The 19,897-nt window shown below is 40.1% G+C and overlaps 2 protein-coding genes across 2 annotated transcripts; both read right to left on the minus strand.

Moving 5' to 3' along the window:
• Positions 1-210: 210 nt before the first annotated feature.
• Positions 211-5,177, minus strand: LOC140344382 (large ribosomal subunit protein eL42-like). The gene is made up of 5 exons (XM_072431513.1): positions 5,055-5,177; positions 3,953-4,058; positions 2,467-2,534; positions 997-1,119; positions 211-274 (listed from the first exon to the last, which is right to left on the minus strand). The coding sequence occupies exons 1-5, from the start codon at positions 5,124-5,126 to the stop codon at positions 254-256; spliced, it is 390 nt and encodes a 129-aa protein (XP_072287614.1). The 5' UTR covers positions 5,127-5,177; the 3' UTR covers positions 211-253.
• An 8,361-nt stretch (positions 5,178-13,538) lies between these two features.
• SLC25A53 (solute carrier family 25 member 53) lies at positions 13,539-15,009 on the minus strand. The gene has a single exon (XM_072429938.1). The coding sequence runs from the start codon at positions 14,827-14,829 to the stop codon at positions 13,969-13,971; it is 861 nt and encodes a 286-aa protein (XP_072286039.1). The 5' UTR covers positions 14,830-15,009; the 3' UTR covers positions 13,539-13,968.
• Between the last annotated feature and the right edge of the window lie 4,888 nt (positions 15,010-19,897).

Below are 19,897 nucleotides of genomic sequence, written 5' to 3' on the forward strand. Positions count from 1 at the left end.
TGATCCATGAACGACATCGAACGAGTGCTGTACACCCGCCATATTATTTTCCCATACTAGCCCAGAAACGATAATCATCTGATGTGTGTACGTAGCCTTAAGCACACAATTCATTTGGCTGGAGTACTATCATGCAGCACCAACAGCAAGCTTCAAACCGTTTTTCAACATACCCTCGTTTCTTTATAAAAATAAAAATGAAAACAACATAGAATTTATGACTTTATTTGCTTGTAATTTGCGATGGTAGAGCTTAGAACTGGATAACTTGTCCCTGAAAGAGAAAGAAAAAGATGAAGTGTCAGTTTTTTTTTTGCATATTCAAGAAAGTAAAAAGAAGTCTGCAAAACTAAGACAGCACATTTTGTATCAAGGTAAACGGCAGCACATGGGTGGGTCACTGTGGGTGCCCTCAAGCTATGGAACATCAATCCGACTGATGGCTCCTGCATAGTTTTGGGACTGATTCAATAAAAACAATTACAGCTGATACCAAGGAATCGGTTGCAGTCCCGTTGCAATTCCCTTTGGTGTTACCCACTGCAACTTCAAATCCACAAGATAAATGGGGGATTGCATGTGTGAGGAAAACACGATACCACTTCTATTAAGGCTTATTAAACAGGTTAAGCCAATGGTGGGTATATGTGTTCACATGATCTACTTTAAGGATCTATTGGCAAATGTCACAGGTTAAATGTTATCATATTATAACCTTGTGATCAAACAGATTTAATGTAAGGAATTTGTCTAATTTCAGACAGAGGTGCCCAGGACCTAAAATTTGGACCCAAGGTATGATAAGATTAGGGAGAATTGGTATAGAGTACTACAGTAAACATTTTATTCTTCTCTGGATCTTTGCTGCTCATTTACAGTAATGCAAAGGAATTTGGAGCTAGTCCTTGATGTAACATTGTGATATTTTACAGCTTCGCATTCAGGGATTGTCAAAGAGGACAAGCTGTTAATGTTCGCCATTTAATGACGGCTCACCTTTCTCTTCTTGTCTCCTCCAAGCTCAAAATGCTTGCATCTCTTAATGGCCAACATCCTCTTTGATCGGCAGTTGGAGTCAACGCACTCCAACCTCAGCACAATCTTCTTGGTGGTTTTGGCCTACACAATCATAAAAAACTTTCTATTAGAAAAGAATTTACAAAAAGCTTTATTGTATGAATTGTAAACCCAACCTAAACTCGGAATACACATCTGGAAAACATTGTATAGAAATTAAATTCAAAAATAAAATATGTAAAATATAATTGCCACACACACTCACATAGCCATTCACACAGAGGAAGTAAACCTGTAAATAAATGCACAGGCAGGTTTTTTATTGCAGAATAAGACAGGCGATGTATCCTCTGCAATAAAATAAACTTACCTGCCTTGGCAATTATTTCACTAAACTCCTTCACAGGAAACTCCTCTGGTCTCCTTCTCAGGTTCAAAATACTCAACCGTCCTGATCAGTACGGGGTGGAAAGATTTAATCTTGTGCATATAAGTTCATTTATCTAGTAAACAATATTTACAAACAGGTAGGTACTTTTGTTTTATTGCAGACGAGATACAGAATACCCTTCTACAATAAAAAAACCTATGTGCTTGCAATCTATTATTTAGGGTTAGTGCTGCTTTAAAATAAACCTGATAGGCTAAAGGAAAAATCAGCAGCCTGCATGTTCTTCATTCACCCTTCTTCCTGTTCTGCAGCCTCTATGGGACTCCTATGCATCGGACACTTTGTGGGTGTTAAATACGCATATCCTCGCCCCTCTTCCCCATCATTATGCACTGTCGTTCCATTTGCTAAAGCCAACAATCAATGGAGCATGTGGCAATGATAAATGATGCAGAGGAAGTATGGGGGACACAGGTATCAGACATTGTGAACACCTGATACAACCCCAAACCCTAACATTACTACACAGTATTTATATAACGCCATCATATTACGCAGCGCTGTACAAAGTCCATAGTCATGTCACTAGCTGTCCCTCAAAGGCACTCACAATCTAATGTCTCTACCATAGCCATGTCATTACCACAGTCTAAGGACAGATTTGGGAGGAAGCCAATTAACCTAACTGCATGTTTTTAGGATGTGGGGGAAAACAGGAGAACCCGGAGGAAAACCCAAACAAACGTGGAGAGAACCCGGATTTGAACCTGGGACCCAGCACTGCAAAGGCTAAAGTGCTAACCTCTGAGCCACTGTGCTGCCCATTGACAAGGCGAAAAGATGAGACACGGGCTGCCAAAGAGCAGAGCACAAGAGACCAATAGCAGGTTAGCTTCATTCCTTTTGGGGTCACTTTGAGGAGGATCACACACATGTGACACCGAATCTTTTCCTGCAGCGTTTGGTCTGCTACGTTATTATCATGAGATAACTTCTACACACTCACCCAAACACAACATATCTCTCCTTTCCTTAAAACGTTCAGGTTTACAACTCACCTTTTTCCTGAAAATTGGCTTGGTCTGCCCACCATAACCGCTCTGCTTGCGGTCGTAACGCCTCTTTCCTGAAGAGAATGGAGAACAATGGTTATCATCGTAAACAGCCTGGATCCGTCATTTCATTCACAAAACCAAAATATTCACAGGACTTTACTACAGTGAAGTTTCCACCGATTTGCCATATCACTTTACTTTAATTATCTTTTACTTTCAGGTGCATTTTTCATTTCAAAAGTCTGACAGATGAACCCATTGTCGTTCTGTTCTATGGAGAGGGGAGAATTAGGGAGCAGAATACCGCTGTGCTCTTCTCCATTGACAGCGGTCATTCTCAGATTCGTGTGGACTGATCTGTGGACGTCCAACAATCACTGTGCACGTCAGATTCTCACCAGAACATTCGTATTGGCCAAGAATCCTCTAACACATAAATTATTATTGACTTGAATTTATATAGCGCCAACTTATTATGCAGCGCTGTACAAAGTCCATAGCCATGTGGCAAGCTGTCCCTCAAAGGAGCTCACAATCTAATGTCCCTACCATAGTCATATGGTCATAGGGAGGCCAATTAACCTAACCATGTTTTTGGACTGTGGGAGGAAACTGTAGTATCCGGGAAGAACATACAAACTCCATGCAGATAGTCTCCTGGTCGAGAATCAAACTTGGGACCTAGCGCTGCAAAGGCCAGAGCGCTAACCACTAAGCCACTACATAGCTTAACCCTGCCTATAACACTTCCTGTCCTAGGGTGACAACAATCACTCACTTTCCTAAAGCAAAGCAGTGTAGTCGCCATAGAACTGCATTAGAGGGGAAAAAAAATCTGCTCTCTAACATGGGAGTTTGTGTTCTGTAGTTTACAGCTGGATGTAAGCATGTGACAAAGGAAGTACAACAATTCTGGCAGGATCAGTAGGTATTTTCTTTACTTCTTAACCTCCTGGGCGGTTCATTTCTGTCTGGATTTATATGTCTAAAAGCGGTACATTGTCTTACATGAAAATGTATTTTACAGTATAATATATTAGTATAATAAAGTTTGAAACACAATCATGTCAAAATAATAAAATTAAAAAAATGTAATAAACTTTGACTGAGTGTATTTCATTCAATACAATATATTCCTGTCGCACCCCTAGCTGCTGCTGTACGCGCCGGCGCCACCGGTGTATCTCCCAGGGGACTGATTGACAAGGGAATGGCATTATCCTGTAGGACGCCGATGGGACCAGGTAAGTTCTTGTTTTTTACTTTTATAACTACCCTGAGTGTGACTCGGGTTTACCACTTGGGAGGTTAAACCAATAAAACTTTTGCAGTGGTCTAAGACAATAAGGAGGCAGAAGAGTTCATTTTTTGAGTTTCCATAAAGAAATTGAATAAAATGTATCATGCTGACCCCTCCATCCCCCCCACATGTACACATGCGCAGTGATTCCTCATAACACAATGCTTCTCTTAAAGGAGCCGTCCTTACCTTGGGCGTACAGGGAATCTTTACCCTTCTTGTACTGAGTAACTTTGTGGGGCTGATGCTTCCCACATTTCTTGCAGTAGGTTCGGCGGGTTTTAGGGACGTTAACCTGCAAACCAGAAGAGAGGAGATTGTGAGAAATGACAACATTATGGAGACATGAGAAAAAAAAAAAGTTTCCCACCCGCCGGCGCCCACCCTAGAGTAACACAAGCAGCCTCGGATGGAAACACAAAGCTTCACCGGGTGCTAAGGGCCACAGCAGTTGGCATTCACCATCCTTAACCATCACTCTGGTTAACATCTTATATGGGGCGCTACCAACCTGCCCACTATAGAGCCCCTATTCATTCTCTATGGGGCATAGTGGGTGGGATGCAGCTCCTGCAACAATTATAAACGAAAATGCATGCCAAAGTGTACTTTTGCCCAATGCAAACAGTGAGAATCTAACTTCCTGTGGCACCTGATACAGGAAGAGAGAGGAAAACTTTGCAGGGGACACAGGCTCCAAAAAAAAAAAATACTGCAATAAAACATGCTCATATGGAAAATAAATTCCATGATCGGGGTGCTAATAGAACTTAATATTTCCTCAATCAGCACCTTTTTGTGTGACAACGTTTATAAAATGTGCTCCTGTGTTGTCACTGGGTGCATGCTGACAATATATAAGGAAAAAATGAAAAGCTTTCTTATTTATTAAAGGCCATTTGTTTGTAACACACAGAGAACTGTATTTGTGTGTGTTTACATGTACAAATAAAGTTGTGTTAGGTTTATGGCCGGCACATTTCAGCTAATGTGGTCACAGCGATGTCACCGTCATACCTATCACACACAATACGTTCTAATGACCAGAGAGCCCGGATACAGTGCTAAGGAAGGCCGCCGTGTGATAGCAGAGCTCGGCCAGCCCACAGGTAAAGAATCCCCGGCTGCCTGATCACAGCTAACACAAATCCTACGGATCGGGGACATCGAGCCATATATTTGACAAACACAGAGCCGACGAGTGATTATTTATCCCCAAAGCTCGACAAACCGTTACAGAATAGAGGATGGAAACGGATTAGGAAAAGGCGAACCAACACACACTACTCACCATCTTGGCCGTCCGCGTAAAAGAAGGACCGGAAGCAGGAAGTGGCGCGTATTGTGTAATGCGGCCCACCATAGAGCGTGTACTGGGATAGAGCGTACTTCCTTCTCTATGGTATGTAGAACTATGCGCGTGACGTCACCACGGTGTCCTTTATGCGGAATCTAATGCAGGGACTCAGGTTGGGAAGCGACTAGAATAGAGTGGGTTAGAGGAGGGCTCCCCCTAGAGGCCATAACCTAGCCAGCTCTATAGGGAGAATGCTAGAATGGAGATAGAGGAGGATATCATTGGAGATAATATAATTAGGCCAAATCAGTACAGACAAGGCTAGAATAACATTGACAGAGGGAGAATTTTACGATTTAAAAATATTTTTACACAATGCCCTTTCTCTTTGAAATAAAATAAAAGTTGTGTGGATTTAGAAATAAATTGCTGTACCTAAATGAAACTTGATTGCAATCTTTTTTTAATATCTCATATACAGAAATCACATGTTTTCAAAACAAAAAATATAACAATCACACTACTTACCTTTAATTCCGTAGATCCCTCGATCATGCTGCATCTTTCCTCCATCGTTTTCTCCGGAAGCTCTGGGCACCGCCATCTTTGACCTCCTTCTGTGTGACGATGTTATCCATGGGGGCTTTATGCCATGGCGATCAAGACAGAAGGTAGAGGTGCTTCATCCTTTTTTTATTTTTTAATAAAAAGGGTGTTGCATTAAAAAAGAAAAGAAGAATATTTACACTGTTTATAGAAGTCTTTATATGGAAGTCTACCCATGTAAAGTAAAAACTTTAGGTCTGCTTTAAACTGAATCCCACCTTTAAACCACTCCATTCTCTCCCATTATGTACAGAGCAGGATAGGATGGAATGGGCAAGAGGAAGACAGCACTTTGCCTTTTTTCCTTATCACATTTCACTCAGCCTCCCTCCAATCATTCTGTACATAATGGGCTAGAATGGAGGGGTTACACACAAACTTCTATTACATGTACATTACATTCTTACATTCCCGTATCATTGTTTTTTATCTACAGCGCTGCATAATATGTTGGTGCTATATAAATCCTGTTTATTATTAATAATAATACTTTATACAGTGACAGCTAGAATAGAGTGCCTGACTCCAACCATTCCATTCTATGTGTGGAATGTGATATTGGGTGTTTCCAACCTTATGCAATAATCATAATAGCCAAAGCCCTTCAAAAATTATATGGGAGAAACAGAAAATGCAAGAAAAACGGGATTTATGGCAAATGTTTTTTTTTATATACAAAGTAATCAAATAATAACATTAGTTCATTGTTATAATAGGCTAGAGCAGGGGAGTCAAACTCAAACACACAGAGGGCCAAAATTAAAATCTTAAACAAAGTCGCGGGGCAAACTTAAAATTTATTGAAAAAATTGAGGAAGCTTTTCCTTCTCAATAAATATAAAACCTGGAAAACAAAGAGGTTTTTCTTCACATTTAATCTGGAACAAGCTTATAATAGAGAAAGAGGCATAAACATTTTTTTTTATTTTATTTTAAAAAAAATTTTTGTCTCATTCTTTATTTGTAGCCTTCTGAGTTAAAGTTTCAATGGTAATCTTTTGCACAGGCTAACAATAATAATAATAACAATATTCTTCCATGAAACCATTCAAGCCCATGCCTTGGAGTAGGAAGGAAAAGTACAGCTGAGGGGGAGAGCTGGAAATGCCAGACGCAGCCAATGCGGACGTTAATCTTATGAGTGGCCCGCCGCTGGAACTCCCTCTTCATTGAAATAGCGCCGCTACTAAAATTCCCAGCATTATTTGCTTCTATAAAACAGTTCACACATAGGCAGAGAGCCTGCTGGTCTATAGACGCAAGGAATGGGGGGAATTATAGTACCGGCGCTATTTCAATGCAGTGGCGGGCCAGCTGCAGTTCATATTTACTATTTCTTTAGGGGCCAAAAAAAAAAAAGAAGGTTGGGGGCCAGATTTGGCCCCCAGGCCAGAGTTTGACACCCCTGGGTTAGAGTGTAAATCCCTGTACCTAGCCCTTTTTCATATAAGGGAGGTTACAGGGGCTTATTTCTAGACAGAGATCAGCTGCCAATATAATATAGTGCGCATATTTGTAAGAATTTAATACTGGTTCCCAATGCCCAATGCGCGTTTTCCGGTGAGGCTTCTTCAGGGGATTTTTGGGGGAGAGCCAGTAACATTACTGATAAAAATAAAGATATAGAAAAAGAAAAGGAACAGTCATATGTCAATAGACAATAGTTATGACCATTTTTTCTTTTTCTATATCTTTTTTTTTTTATCAGTACATAAACTAATTTTTTAGCAGCACATAAACTTTTCCCCAACCAGGAATTTTCCTTGATCACATAATCCATCCAGATCAACTACATTAGAACATGTTGCTTAAAAATGGGCATTCTGTGGTTTAAAGGTTTCATAAAGCTGACCTGAGTATATTTCACAGTTGTTCCGTTTTATGAAAATTCCCCCACCTCCTAGATTGTAAGCTCTTCGGGGCAGGGTCCTCTCCTCCTCCTGTGTCACTGTCTGTATTAGTCTGTCATTTGCAACCCCTATTTAATGTACAGCGCTGCATAATATGTTGGCGCTATATAAATCCTGTTTATTAATAATAATAATAATAATAATAATAATAATGTCATACTGCTGCTATTGTTAGTTTATGTCTTTTTTCTGTCCATGTTTATTCAACATGTGTTTTTGTATTTTTCTTTGGTAAACACTATAACCTGAATTTTGAAAGTAGAAATAGTGGAACCTTTTCTCCTGAACAATCTCTTAATCATGAAGTTGTAGCTGGTGGGACAGACAATGATAATAACTGTGAATGTCAGGAGTAACGGTTCATGCTTCCGTCTGATCACATGGTGGCAGAATACCTGTGTGACATGGCAAGGGTAACAGATTCCTTAACACTGTCATGTGATGGCCCTCCCCAGCCTGCCCCTGCTTAGATTGTTGCTGACTGGACTAGAAAATCTATTATGAATTCTGCAGCCAGACTTATCCATCCTACCCACCTACCTACCAGATACACAGCCATACACCTACCTACCCCATACACAGCCTTCCCATTACTCCACTTCTGCTGCCTGTCCTTGTAGTTTCTTTCATTGGCTGACCTGATAGAAAAATCCCCCCCTAGCCGATCTCTCCGCTCTAACAATGACCTACTAATTACTTCCTCGCTCATAACCTCATCACACGCACGGCTCCAAGACTTTTCTACAGCTGCCCCGACTCTTTGGAATGGACTTCCTCGTCCTATTCCGGTCGCCTACCTACCCCATACACAGCCTTCCCACCTACCTACCTACCAGATACACAGCCTTTCCACCACTCCTCTGCTGCATCACTTTGTTCTTTTTATTGGCTTCCATTTCACCTGAGAATCAATTCCAGGTTCCTGTGCTTTGCCTTCAAATCCCTCCACAGTTCTTGCCCCACTTACCTTTCTGACCCGATAGAAAAACACCCCCAGCTGCTCTCTTCGCTCCTCCAATGATCTACTAATGACTTCCTCACTCATAACCTCATCTGTCTGTCATTTGCAACCCCTATTTATTGTAAAGAGCTGCATAGTATATTGTTGCTATATAAATCCTGTTTATTAATAATAAAAATAAAATAAAAAATATAAAAAATAAAAATAAGGGATGAATCTACAAACAAATGAAAAAATAATTTTTCTTTATCCCCAGAAAAAAAGCCCCACTGCAAGGGTTAAATTCCACTGAAAGTCCCATTAAATGATGTGCTAATCAACATGAAAGATGAAGGTGATGCAATAAAGTAACAGAAGAATATACTGTACAGATATAAGTCCTAAATCCTCAATCTACAGCACTTTAATTAGCTGTATTACACTGGTAATAATTTTTGCATGCTGGGTAAGGGGTAGAAGACACAGACCGCTGGAGGTGTGTATAATACTTTTTCTGTTGCATGGAATATACAGTTAGAAACATTTTTTGCATGAAACATTATCCATCTTTCCCTCTGCTCTCCTCCTGGGTGTGGCTTTCCCCATCTTCCACTTTCCCCCTGGGTGTGGGTTTCCCCTTCCCTCCTGGGTGGGGTTTTACCCTCCCCTGCTCTCCTTTGCAAGGGATCACCTTCTTTTTTTTTCTGTATCACTGGAGGATTCAGCTGTAAGCATGCTGAACCTTTTGCTTTGCTCCCTTCCTGAGTGTGACTTTTCTTTCCCCTCCTCAGTGTGGCCCCCCTGCTCCTTGTGTTATTTTTTTGTTTGTCAGTAGCACTGGAGGGACTGCACCTGTTCAGCAGTGAACATGCTCCACCTTCCTATCTGCTCCCCTCCTGGGTGTGGTTCTCCCTCTCCCTGCGTTTCTTTGCAGGAGAGCATCTTTTTTTCAGTAGCACTGCAGGTTCCTCTGCATCTATTCAGCAGTGAACAAACTCCATCTTTCTCTCTGTCCCATCCTGGGTTCCTTCCCCCTCTGATCCCCTTCAGGGTGTGGCTTCTCCCCCTATGCCCCTCCCTGGGTGTGGCTTCTTTTTTGCATGGCTCCCCCTTCCCCCTCTATCCCCTCCAGGGTGTGGCTTCTCCCTCTCTGCCCCTCCCTGGGTGTGGCTTCTTCTCTGCTCCCCTCCTGGGTGTGGTTCTCCTTACCCCTTGCTGTTCTTTGCAGGGGAGCATATGTTTTTTGTTTTTCTTTTTTGTCCCTGCACCCATTTAGAGCATACTCCATAACAGTCTGGAGACATCAGAAAATGTATCACAAAAATATTTATGAAAATTTTGTTCATTTAAATCAATCAATTCCAATGCATTTTGCTGAAATGTTTAAACCAAAGTACCTAGTATACCTAGTATATTGGACTGACAAACATAAAAAATCAGAAATATAAAATGTAACACAAGAAATAAAACAATTCATTGTCCTTCTGATACCACAGGAGGTTTAATACAAATATGAAGATACAATTAATAACATATCAGCTCAGAATTTATTATATATTTTTATATTAAACGGAATTTCATTTTTTAGATGGCAGCTTTCCATGTGACCATTGCAAATCTTCGTAGTTAGAAAGCAGGACAAAATGAGGCACCTGAGGACGTGAAAGGAAACCTGTGCTGAGACAAATACAGAGGCTTCTGGCATTGATCACATTCTGAAAATACTAATGGCATGGCAGCTAAGGCTTTCCCCCGACTATGAAATATTAGAAGGAGAAGTCAACTCCTAATCTGCATACTTGTTCTCGCTCAGGCAACTAGCATTTCCAGAAGGTCAGTGGTGGCTGACTCAATATTTTCCCAATTTTTGTTTCTGTTCGAATAGACCCATAATAAACAAAACAAAAAGTATTGAGTATGCAAGATAGGAAAAGTTAAAATAGATCTAACATCAGATTTTTTTTCCCTTGCCTGCAGCAGACTGATGACTCAGACAACGTCAGTGGACTTTTTACCGGATGACCCAAGGTGACACCTAATAACGCTTCTGCAAATTGTCAGAAAATTGTTTTGTGAACACAGGTAAAAATCAAACAGGTCAGTACACAGATGAAAAACATTCATGTATGAATATATGATTCCTTCCCCTTTATTACCCTATCTGTCTATCTATCCTTCCATTCTATATTTTCCTCTTTCATTATGACTACCTTTGGGTATCATAGTATTCCCCACTTCATGTCAACAGCAAGATGTAATATCTGTTGACCGGCACATATATACTCTTGCTAGTACACATTTAAAATGCAAACATGTATGAATATATCATCCCTTCCCTTTTTCTTAATCCATCTGCATTCCTTATCACACTTCCTCTTCCCTTTTGACTATCTTCCTCTCTACTTCCTTTTGTTATTTTCTCCAGCTATCATTCTGAATACCTTTGGGTATCATAGCACTCCCCACTTCATGTGAATGACAATTTAGATGTAATATCTGTTCACTGGCACATATTTATTTTCTTATTGCTAGTATAGAGCTGAAATACATATTTGTATGAGTATATGATCCCTTCCCTTTTATTACCCTATCTGTCTCTCTGCCTCTGTCTCCTTTCCTTTCTTTATACCCCTTAATCACACCCCCTCTTTCCTTTTGACTACCTTCCTCTGTCCCTTCCTTCTTTATTTTCATCTTTCATTCTGACTACCTTTGAGTATCATCTTCTTGCTAGTACACAGCTGAAACACATACATGTATGAATACATTATCCCATCCCCTTTATTACCCTGTCTATCTCACTCCTTCCCTTCTTTATTTTCTTTTTTCATTCTGACTACATTTGGGTACTATAGTATTCCCCGCTTTATGGAAATTGCATGCCAGATGTAATATCTGTTGACTGGCACATATATAGGACCTGATTTATGAAAGCTTTCCAAGGCTGGAGAGAATACACTTTTATCAGTGAAGCTGGGTGATCCAGCAAACCTGGAATGGATCTGGTCCAGGATTCAAAACATTTGCTGGCAAATAGCAAGTCATTTTTAAAAATCCATTCCCTGTTTTCTGGATCACCCAGCTTCACTTCTGAAAGTGTATTCTCTCCAGCCTTGGAGAGCATTCATAAATCAGGCCCATACTCTCTTGCTAGAACAACGCTAAAACACATATATGTATGAATATATAAATCCTTCTCTTTTATTACCCTGTCTCCCTGTCTCCTTCCCTTCTTTATACCTCATTATCATACTTCCTCTTTCTTTTTGACTACCTTCCTCTTTTCTTTCCTTTTTTTCTCTTATTTCATTCTGACTTGGGTATCATAGTATTCCCCGCTTTCTATAAACTGCATGCCAGATGTAATATTTGTTGACTGGCACATAACTCTCTTCTTGCCAGTACACAGATAAAAAAAAAGATGTGTATTATGTAGTAGTATATGATACATTTCCCATTTCTTACCCCATCTGTCTCTCCCTCCTTCCTTTCTTTATACTCCTTTATCACACTTCCTTATTCCTTATGCCTGCCTTCCTCTCTCCAACCCTTCATTAAATACATATATTATTCTACATCTATCATTCTACCTTTGGGTATCGTAGTATTCCCCACTTTATGAAAACAACATGCCAGATGTTATCTGTTTACTGTCACATATATATACTCTTTTCTTGCTAGTATACAGCTGAAATACATATACGTATGAATAGATAATCTCTTCTCCTTTATTACCCAATCTGTCTCCCTGTCCCCTTCCCTTCTTTATACCTCATTATCATACTTTCTCTTTCTTTTTGACTACCTTCCTTATTCCTTTCCTTTTTTCTCCTATTTCATTCTGACTACATTTGGGTATCAAAGTATTCTCCACTTTGTGTAAACAGCGTGCCAGATGTAATATTTCTTGGCACCTATATACTCTCTTCTTGCCAATACATAGATAAAAAAAACATATATGTTCCCTTCCACTTTCTTACTTTCTTTCGTACACTTTCTTAGGCTAACGTATGTATGCAGCCTAACTTTGGGGATTATAGTATTCCCCACTTTATGCAGACAACACGCCGTAATATCTCTAGACTGGCACATATATACTCTCTTCTTGTGTACTTTTAGAAGTTTAATTGGTGCTGACATGCTGTTCAATGATAATTGTAATACCATAATCATCATTTATCCCTACATTTATAATCTCGTATGTTACCAATGTACAGATCTGTTCCTTATCTTACTGGTAGCTAGCCTTTCATTTTCCTTTTAATAAAGTACAGTAAATAAAGTTTGTGAACTTGTTGAAAATAGAGAAATACATAATACAACCTTTTTTCTCTGAAAGTATTTGCAGTGATGTTCAGTCACTTTTCTAAGTGCTACCTTGTCTAATAGTTCCACTTGTTCCTCCACCTCGGCTCCCTGGGACTGAAAATAATAATACAAGTAATTCCAAATCTGTCCAGTGCCATAGCATTGATTTTGTGGTTTCTATTGATGGATCCATTTTACTAACATAGATCAGCAGATATTTTCTTTTTACAGAATTGACATTCCCATTTTTTTTTTACTTTAGACAGCATTATAAACCTAGATGAAGAGGGTACAGTCTGTCTCCCAAAATATGCTTATCACATTGAAATCGTAATTGAAAACAGAATTTTCTTATCTAAATTCTTTGCTGTGCATGCATTTATATTTTCTGGGCTTCTTTTGAGATACCCAAGAAGGCCGCCCTGTGCGTGAGAACAGACAAACTGGAGCCATTGCACTTCTTCTGCCTATGACTTTACTCTTTAAACTCGAATGGGAAGCAATTCTTAATCTAGCATTGAAAAAATGTTCTAGCTCCTGCTTTCAGTAAGAACAAGTGACTTCAAAGCTGAACTTCAGATATAAATTAACAAAGCATCAAATTCTCCCCTTTCCCAAGCTCCATCTATGCAACTTTTTATTTATCATTTTGGTCTAATGTTAAATTGGGCAGACAACAAAAGTTTTTATACCTTTATTATCAAAAACAGCAGCCAAATTCCTCCGTATGGCCAGGGGCTGGGATTCTTGAGGCACCACACGTCACTCCCAATAAATAACGTATGACCACTTCAATGAAATATATATCTGCGTGGATAGGTGGGGGAATGATTTTCCAGATGCAAACAACCACTTCATCTCCTGCTCACCACTTAAACTACTGTTGGGCTGCTTCTCTGCAGGCAGTCAGTGGCAACCTGTCATTTACCATAACATCAAGACATTTTATATACTCTGAAGGATTTCTTTGACCCAGAGAAAAAAGAAAGATGATGAGAGAAGACATTGTTTTTGGATTGGTTTAATTTGAATATTGCCTGGACTTCAACTTAAGGATATTTGAATCAAAAGTTATATAACCAACAAGTAGTTCTTCATGCTCATCTGAGGTCTTCTATGGCTGTTTATGGTTAAGGTATTGCTTTTAATTAAGTCTGTGCTGAATGCTCAGAGAATCATGAATGGAATTGGTTACACCCCAAGTAATACAAGATCTTACAATAATGAGAGACGCACCACGGTACAGCAGTGACACCCTACCGCCACACTTTTCCCACACTGTCTTTGTTACTTCTTTTATACCAGGAAGACCTTTCCCCACCTCCGCCTGCATATTTGCAACTAAAACACTTAAAGGAAAAAGCACCAGAGAGGTAAATGCACCGATGAAAGATCCAGATCCCAGAGAAGGTGCCCAACTTGGAAGCCCTTGAAGACTTAGCAGGTCTCTTATTGGCTCTTTGCATGAAAGAAAAATGGCGCTACCCAGGGCATTCCGGACAAGTATTAGCGTGAATCCTCTGTAAATCCCACAGGAAAATTTCTGCTCTTCGTTATAAGTCCAGAACTCACGCAAGACAGAGGCGGCACTTGGGAAACGAGTTGTATTGCGCCCATCCTGCAAAATATTCTGCATCCTTTCGAATGGCACAAGGAGAACCGCTTCTATTGCCCCAGATAGGCACCCTGAAAGTGCCGGAGTTACAGCTCCTGGTACATGAAACCCAGAGAGAATATTCTGGAGGCTTCCTTGGGTGCCAAACAGCAGAGTGCCTTGGACAGTTTTTGCCATAAGTGGCGGTGCCAGACCGCGGAATAGATGTTTCATACCTTCTTTTTTCAGCTGATTGATGGCAGTGCAGATGGTTGAGGTGTGTAGCTGCTGGCGGAAAATTGTCTTGTATATCGGGAAGGTGAGAACCGTAGACAGAAAAGTGGAGGATGCCCCAACTAAATAGCCACTGTGCCTCCAGCAACTCCATCTTGATGCACCCCTGCTTTCCATCGTCTTTAGATTGCTGGACTAAAACAGAATTGAGTTAATTGTTCAAACCTTGCAATAGATTCGCTCCCGGTCAGTTATCGCTCCTACAATATTTGCATAGTCCAGCCAGGAAAGTTGTTTGAGGATGTGGCCTCAAATCACAAGGCAAGAAAAGGTATTGGTTGCGTAAAACCAGTGTCAGTGATGAATCCTATAAATAAAAGTGTTACATATTAGAGCACAGAAAGATGAATTTGTTAATTGTTTATATATATTATTTTGTAGAGACCTGCACAATTTGCTGTGTGTCTACTCTGAAGACTGAATGGGAGAACAGAGCCTTCCAGAATACCCATTATTATTATTATTCAGTATTTATATAGCACCAACATATTATGCAGCTCTTTACATGCTAACTGTCCCTCAAAGGAGCTCACAATCTAATGTCCCTACCATGGTCATATATCATTAACACGTGCTAAGGTCAGTTTTGGAGGGAAAGCCAATTAATCAAACTGCATGTGTTTGGAATGTGGGAGGAAATCGGAGTACCCGGAGGAAACCCACACAGACACAGGGGGAACCTGCAAAGTGTCCTGGCTGAGATTTGAACCTGGGACCCAGTACTGGAAAGGCCACCATGCTACCCCTACCCATATCACGTATCCCAGGAAGCTTCAGGCTGCCCCTTTGCATGTGCCTGATTTTAGGCATGCAAAAAAGGGGCTTTTGAATTGCAATGGGAAAAAAGTGAGATTGACACTCTTTTTTTCCCCATTTTCAGCAGGCTACGTCACCCAATCTTGTGCCTGCGCAATGCAAGTATAGGTGAGTTATATAAAAGAGGAAAGAAGATGGCCGCTCCTCCTTAGGGACAGAGGAGGGATTCAGAACAGCGCAGGACAGAATCAAGGACAGCACAGGAGGGATCTGAGGCTCTGCAGAGGTAAAGGTGAGTGCGATATTTTAATTTTAAATGTAATTCCACTTTAACAGACCAAAAGGAAGCAAGTGGGTGATGTTAACTGTTAGGGTTTTAAGTTTTATGTTTTAAGGTTTTAAGTTAACTGTCATTTTCAGTTGCAAAATAATTCTTGACAACACTTTGTCCTTGTCTCCCAATTAAGCCCCCGTGTTGTCACCCTGACCTTTAAACAAACACTACAAGGGGCTGTTTCGGCAAATATTACTGAGGCACGGTCCACTGTTGCCACCATAATTGAAGAAGAAGTAAACCCACTTTACTCACCTGTCTCCATTCCCTTGTGGGACGTGGTCATCATCCTTTTCATTCTTCTCTTCCTGTAGAGAGGATCTTTACCTGATCGGGATGACATAAATCTAGCGCAAATGTGCAGGATTTCATTCATTCCCAGCATGCCAGGGTATCCTGGCAATCAAAGCGGACACATGCCTAGCCCACATTTTTGACACATACCATACAAACCAAAATGACAAATTATTGCCAAAGGAACATCAAATGTACTTTTCTGCAAAAATGACCCGCCAAATCATGGATTCCTAAAAGTGGAACTTTATTTTCACTTCAAGTCACCCAGGGTAATGCCGGTCGGTGACTATTATATATATATATATATATATATATATATATATATATATAAACATTTTGATGATACACAATACTTTAGCAAGCCAAACGCCTTTTAGTTAGGCTTGGCATCTACTCAAAAAGCATTTATAAAAATCAAATAGGAAATTATTTATTTACCAGTTCATGGTTAAAAAAAAATAAAAACGGGCATTTAAAAACCACTTTTTTTATAGGATCTTAATATGTTATTTATAACACCGGCTCAGTGTTCTGGGGAGATCAGATGCATGCAGATGCATCTTTGACACTTTAGAAGTACTGGTTGCATAAATAGAAAGCAGAAACAATAGAATATATAAAGGAAAAAAATGTGTCATTGTTATCACGTGAACTGGTAATAAAAAGATAAACATTTATTTAATTTCACTAGTAATTTGTAATAGTAAAATAGATAGTTACCTCTATAGCATCCTCTGCATGCAACCTCAGCAGCCGCACAAACAGCTTCGCCTTTAAAGCAGCCCCTCCCTTGGTCTCATTTTGATTGGTGGAGACTCTCAGCATCATTTCCTTTCATGGAACCTTTTGTTCCTTCCAAGCCTTCCAATCAACCGTTACTGTAACAAACCTGCACCTGACCAATCACAATTACAAAAAAAAAAAAATCACACAATTACATTTATTATGGATTGTGTTGCACCTTTTTTATGCATCTTTTTTGATTTGCAACTATTTATTAATTATCTGTCTTTATATTTGTAAGTTGCCACCTGTCTGCAAAAAAAAAAAAAAAATGGCATCCTGGGTCAAAGGACGTTTTGTGGATTGTTCGGGTAAAAAGATAACATTTGCAAGGGACAAATTGAAAGCAATTGACACTTTTTGAATTAATGGCTACCTGTAAAGGGTTAACGGTATCTGTGTGTTGTGGTTGATGTGCTAGATTACAGAAAAGCTAGATTACAGCACGGTGGCTCAGTGGTTAGCACAGTCTTTGCAGTGCTGGGTCCCACGTTTGAATCCCAGCCAGGACAATATCTGCATGGAGTTTGCAGGTTCTCTCTGTGTTTGCATGGGTTTCCTCCAACATTCCAAAAACATGCATTTAGTTCAGTCGGCTTCCCCCCAAAATTGACCGTAGACAGTGGTAATGAAATATAACTATGGTAGGGATATTAGATTGCAAGCTCCGTTAAAGGACAGCTAGTCACATGACTATGGACTTTGTACAGGGATGTGTAATATGTTGGCGCTATATAAAAACTGTGTAATAATAATACGAATGTTGACCTCTATCCTGAATGGCAGCTTTAAAACAAAACTAAACTCTTTTTTCAAAAAATTGAACTGAACGCAAAAAAGCCGGGCTGTGATGACATAACTCCTGCGCAGGTACAAGGGAGTTCAGTACCTGCAGGGGAAGCCAAAATGCGCATGCACAGCTCAGCGATTGTTTAGGGAAGCGATCAGAGGTATGTTTTGTTGCAGAAAGGGCATCGCCTGTCTCTTCCCGCTATAAAGCCATCTCTGATCACACATTTTGAAAGTGTAACTTTTGTAGACCTGTTGTAAAAAAACACACCGGAACTAAAGTTTCACTTTTAAAAACCAGGCCAGTCTTTATTGCAGAAATGGACAGGCAATGTCCCTTTTACAGTAATTCTTCCTACCTGCCGGATTGTTCCAGGTATCTGTCAAAGATGCATGCGCAGCTCAGCTTTGGTTGTCTGGATACCTGGCAATCTTGGCTTCCCCAGCACATTACAGGAATGAATGAACTCCCTTGCACCTGCGCAGGAATTAAGACCATCCCATCCTGTGACGGAACAAGGACAGGTGAGTATAGCAGAGGTTTAATTCTGCTTTAATGCATACCCCCATGGCATTACCCCCCCCCCCCCATCTTACTTTATTATTACACAATATTTATATAGCGCCAACATATTACACATCCCTGTACAAAGTCCATAGTCATGTGACTAGCTGTCTTTTCATTGAGCTTGCAATCTAATTATCCCTACCATATTCATATGTCATTACTACAGTCTATGGTCAATTTTGGGGGGAAGCCGATTGAACTGCATTTCTGTTTTTGGAATGTTGGAGGAAACCCACACAAACACAGAGAGAACCTGCAAACTCCATGCAGATATAAGTCAGTGGTCGCCAACCAGTGGTCTGTGAGAAAATTTTGTAGGTCCACAGAAAAATGTGGACAATATTTGCAATTTTTATGTTTTGTTAATCATAAAACAAAATTAATATTTTGTATTTCTTTAGTAATCCCAAAGATAATACAACTAATGATAATAGTAACAATAGTAATACTTCACTTAACCGTGAGCTGATCAATGCATCGGAGCCGCCACAGTCCTTGTCAGTACCATTAGGAAGATTAATATTTTACAAATGTATTTATCTTTTTATATAAATTCATATTAATGGTACGCAGGATTTAAAATGATGAATTTAGTGGTCCGAAAGGTTGTCGACCCCTGATGTAAGTAATACTTTATTCTAAAAGCAGGGGGATTGCCTGTAGCAACCGGGTGTCAGAGTGGGCCAAACATGAGATAGCAGGCTTCCATGTAAATGCAGGATCTGGCCTGTACCTTCTTTGCAGAAATGTCAGCAACAAAAAAGACAACAAATGGTGGCTCTGCTGAGAAACCAACTGGCCCATTCAAGTCTCTGACTAACTAGCAACAATATTAACAAATAGAGCAGATATTCCCTATATTCCTTCCCGGTTCTGGGATCTCACTCCTCTCCTTGAAGCATAATGCTCCCTGATTATACAGCAAACCTGTGCTTCACCTCCCCAGGTAAAATCCAGGTAGACCAGGGAAGCCCTCCCAAACTTTTCCCTGGTCAGGCTCCAGGACCTCAACAATCCTGCTTTCCATAAACCAAATAGAAAAATAAGGCCATACAAATAAGGCCTTAAAACATGTCATGTTTGCCTGGGTGGTACATACACCCCATGCAGTTTTGGGACACCCTGTCACTCAATCCTGGGTCAGGTGGCACTCCAGGTGTGCTATTTTCATTGCTGCACAGGTGAGTCTTTCTTTGGGTGTCAATATCACTGCTTGGAAGTCACAGATACTTCCTGTGGGTGTTTCAAATAGCTCTGCTATGTAATCTTAAGCATTATATATTTACAATACAGCAAAAAGAAGAGGGGTAGCGAGGGGTGCCTAAAAGCTGTCAGTAAACAAATCTCAACTTTTCATCCACTAAAATGACATCCTAAATTACAAAATCCCTTCTTTCTACACATTGGGAGCAACTAATATAGCTTAATATAGGATACTCCACTCTTACTACATAGCCCATGGTACTTTGTCACCAAGACATTCTTTCTTTTCTTTAATTAGCCTGCCTGTTTAAATAGGACCAAGTGATCACCATCCTAATTAAATGTCTAACGAAGCCAACAGGCGAAATGTGCTGAGACAACGGTACCATGTATGACCGCTAAAAAGTCTGAACTATTGAATAATATTTTTACAGTATTTATATAGCACTGACAAA

This window comes from Pyxicephalus adspersus, chromosome Z (genome assembly GCF_032062135.1).
Source record: "Pyxicephalus adspersus chromosome Z, UCB_Pads_2.0, whole genome shotgun sequence".
NCBI classification, from domain to species: domain Eukaryota; kingdom Metazoa; phylum Chordata; class Amphibia; order Anura; family Pyxicephalidae; genus Pyxicephalus; species Pyxicephalus adspersus.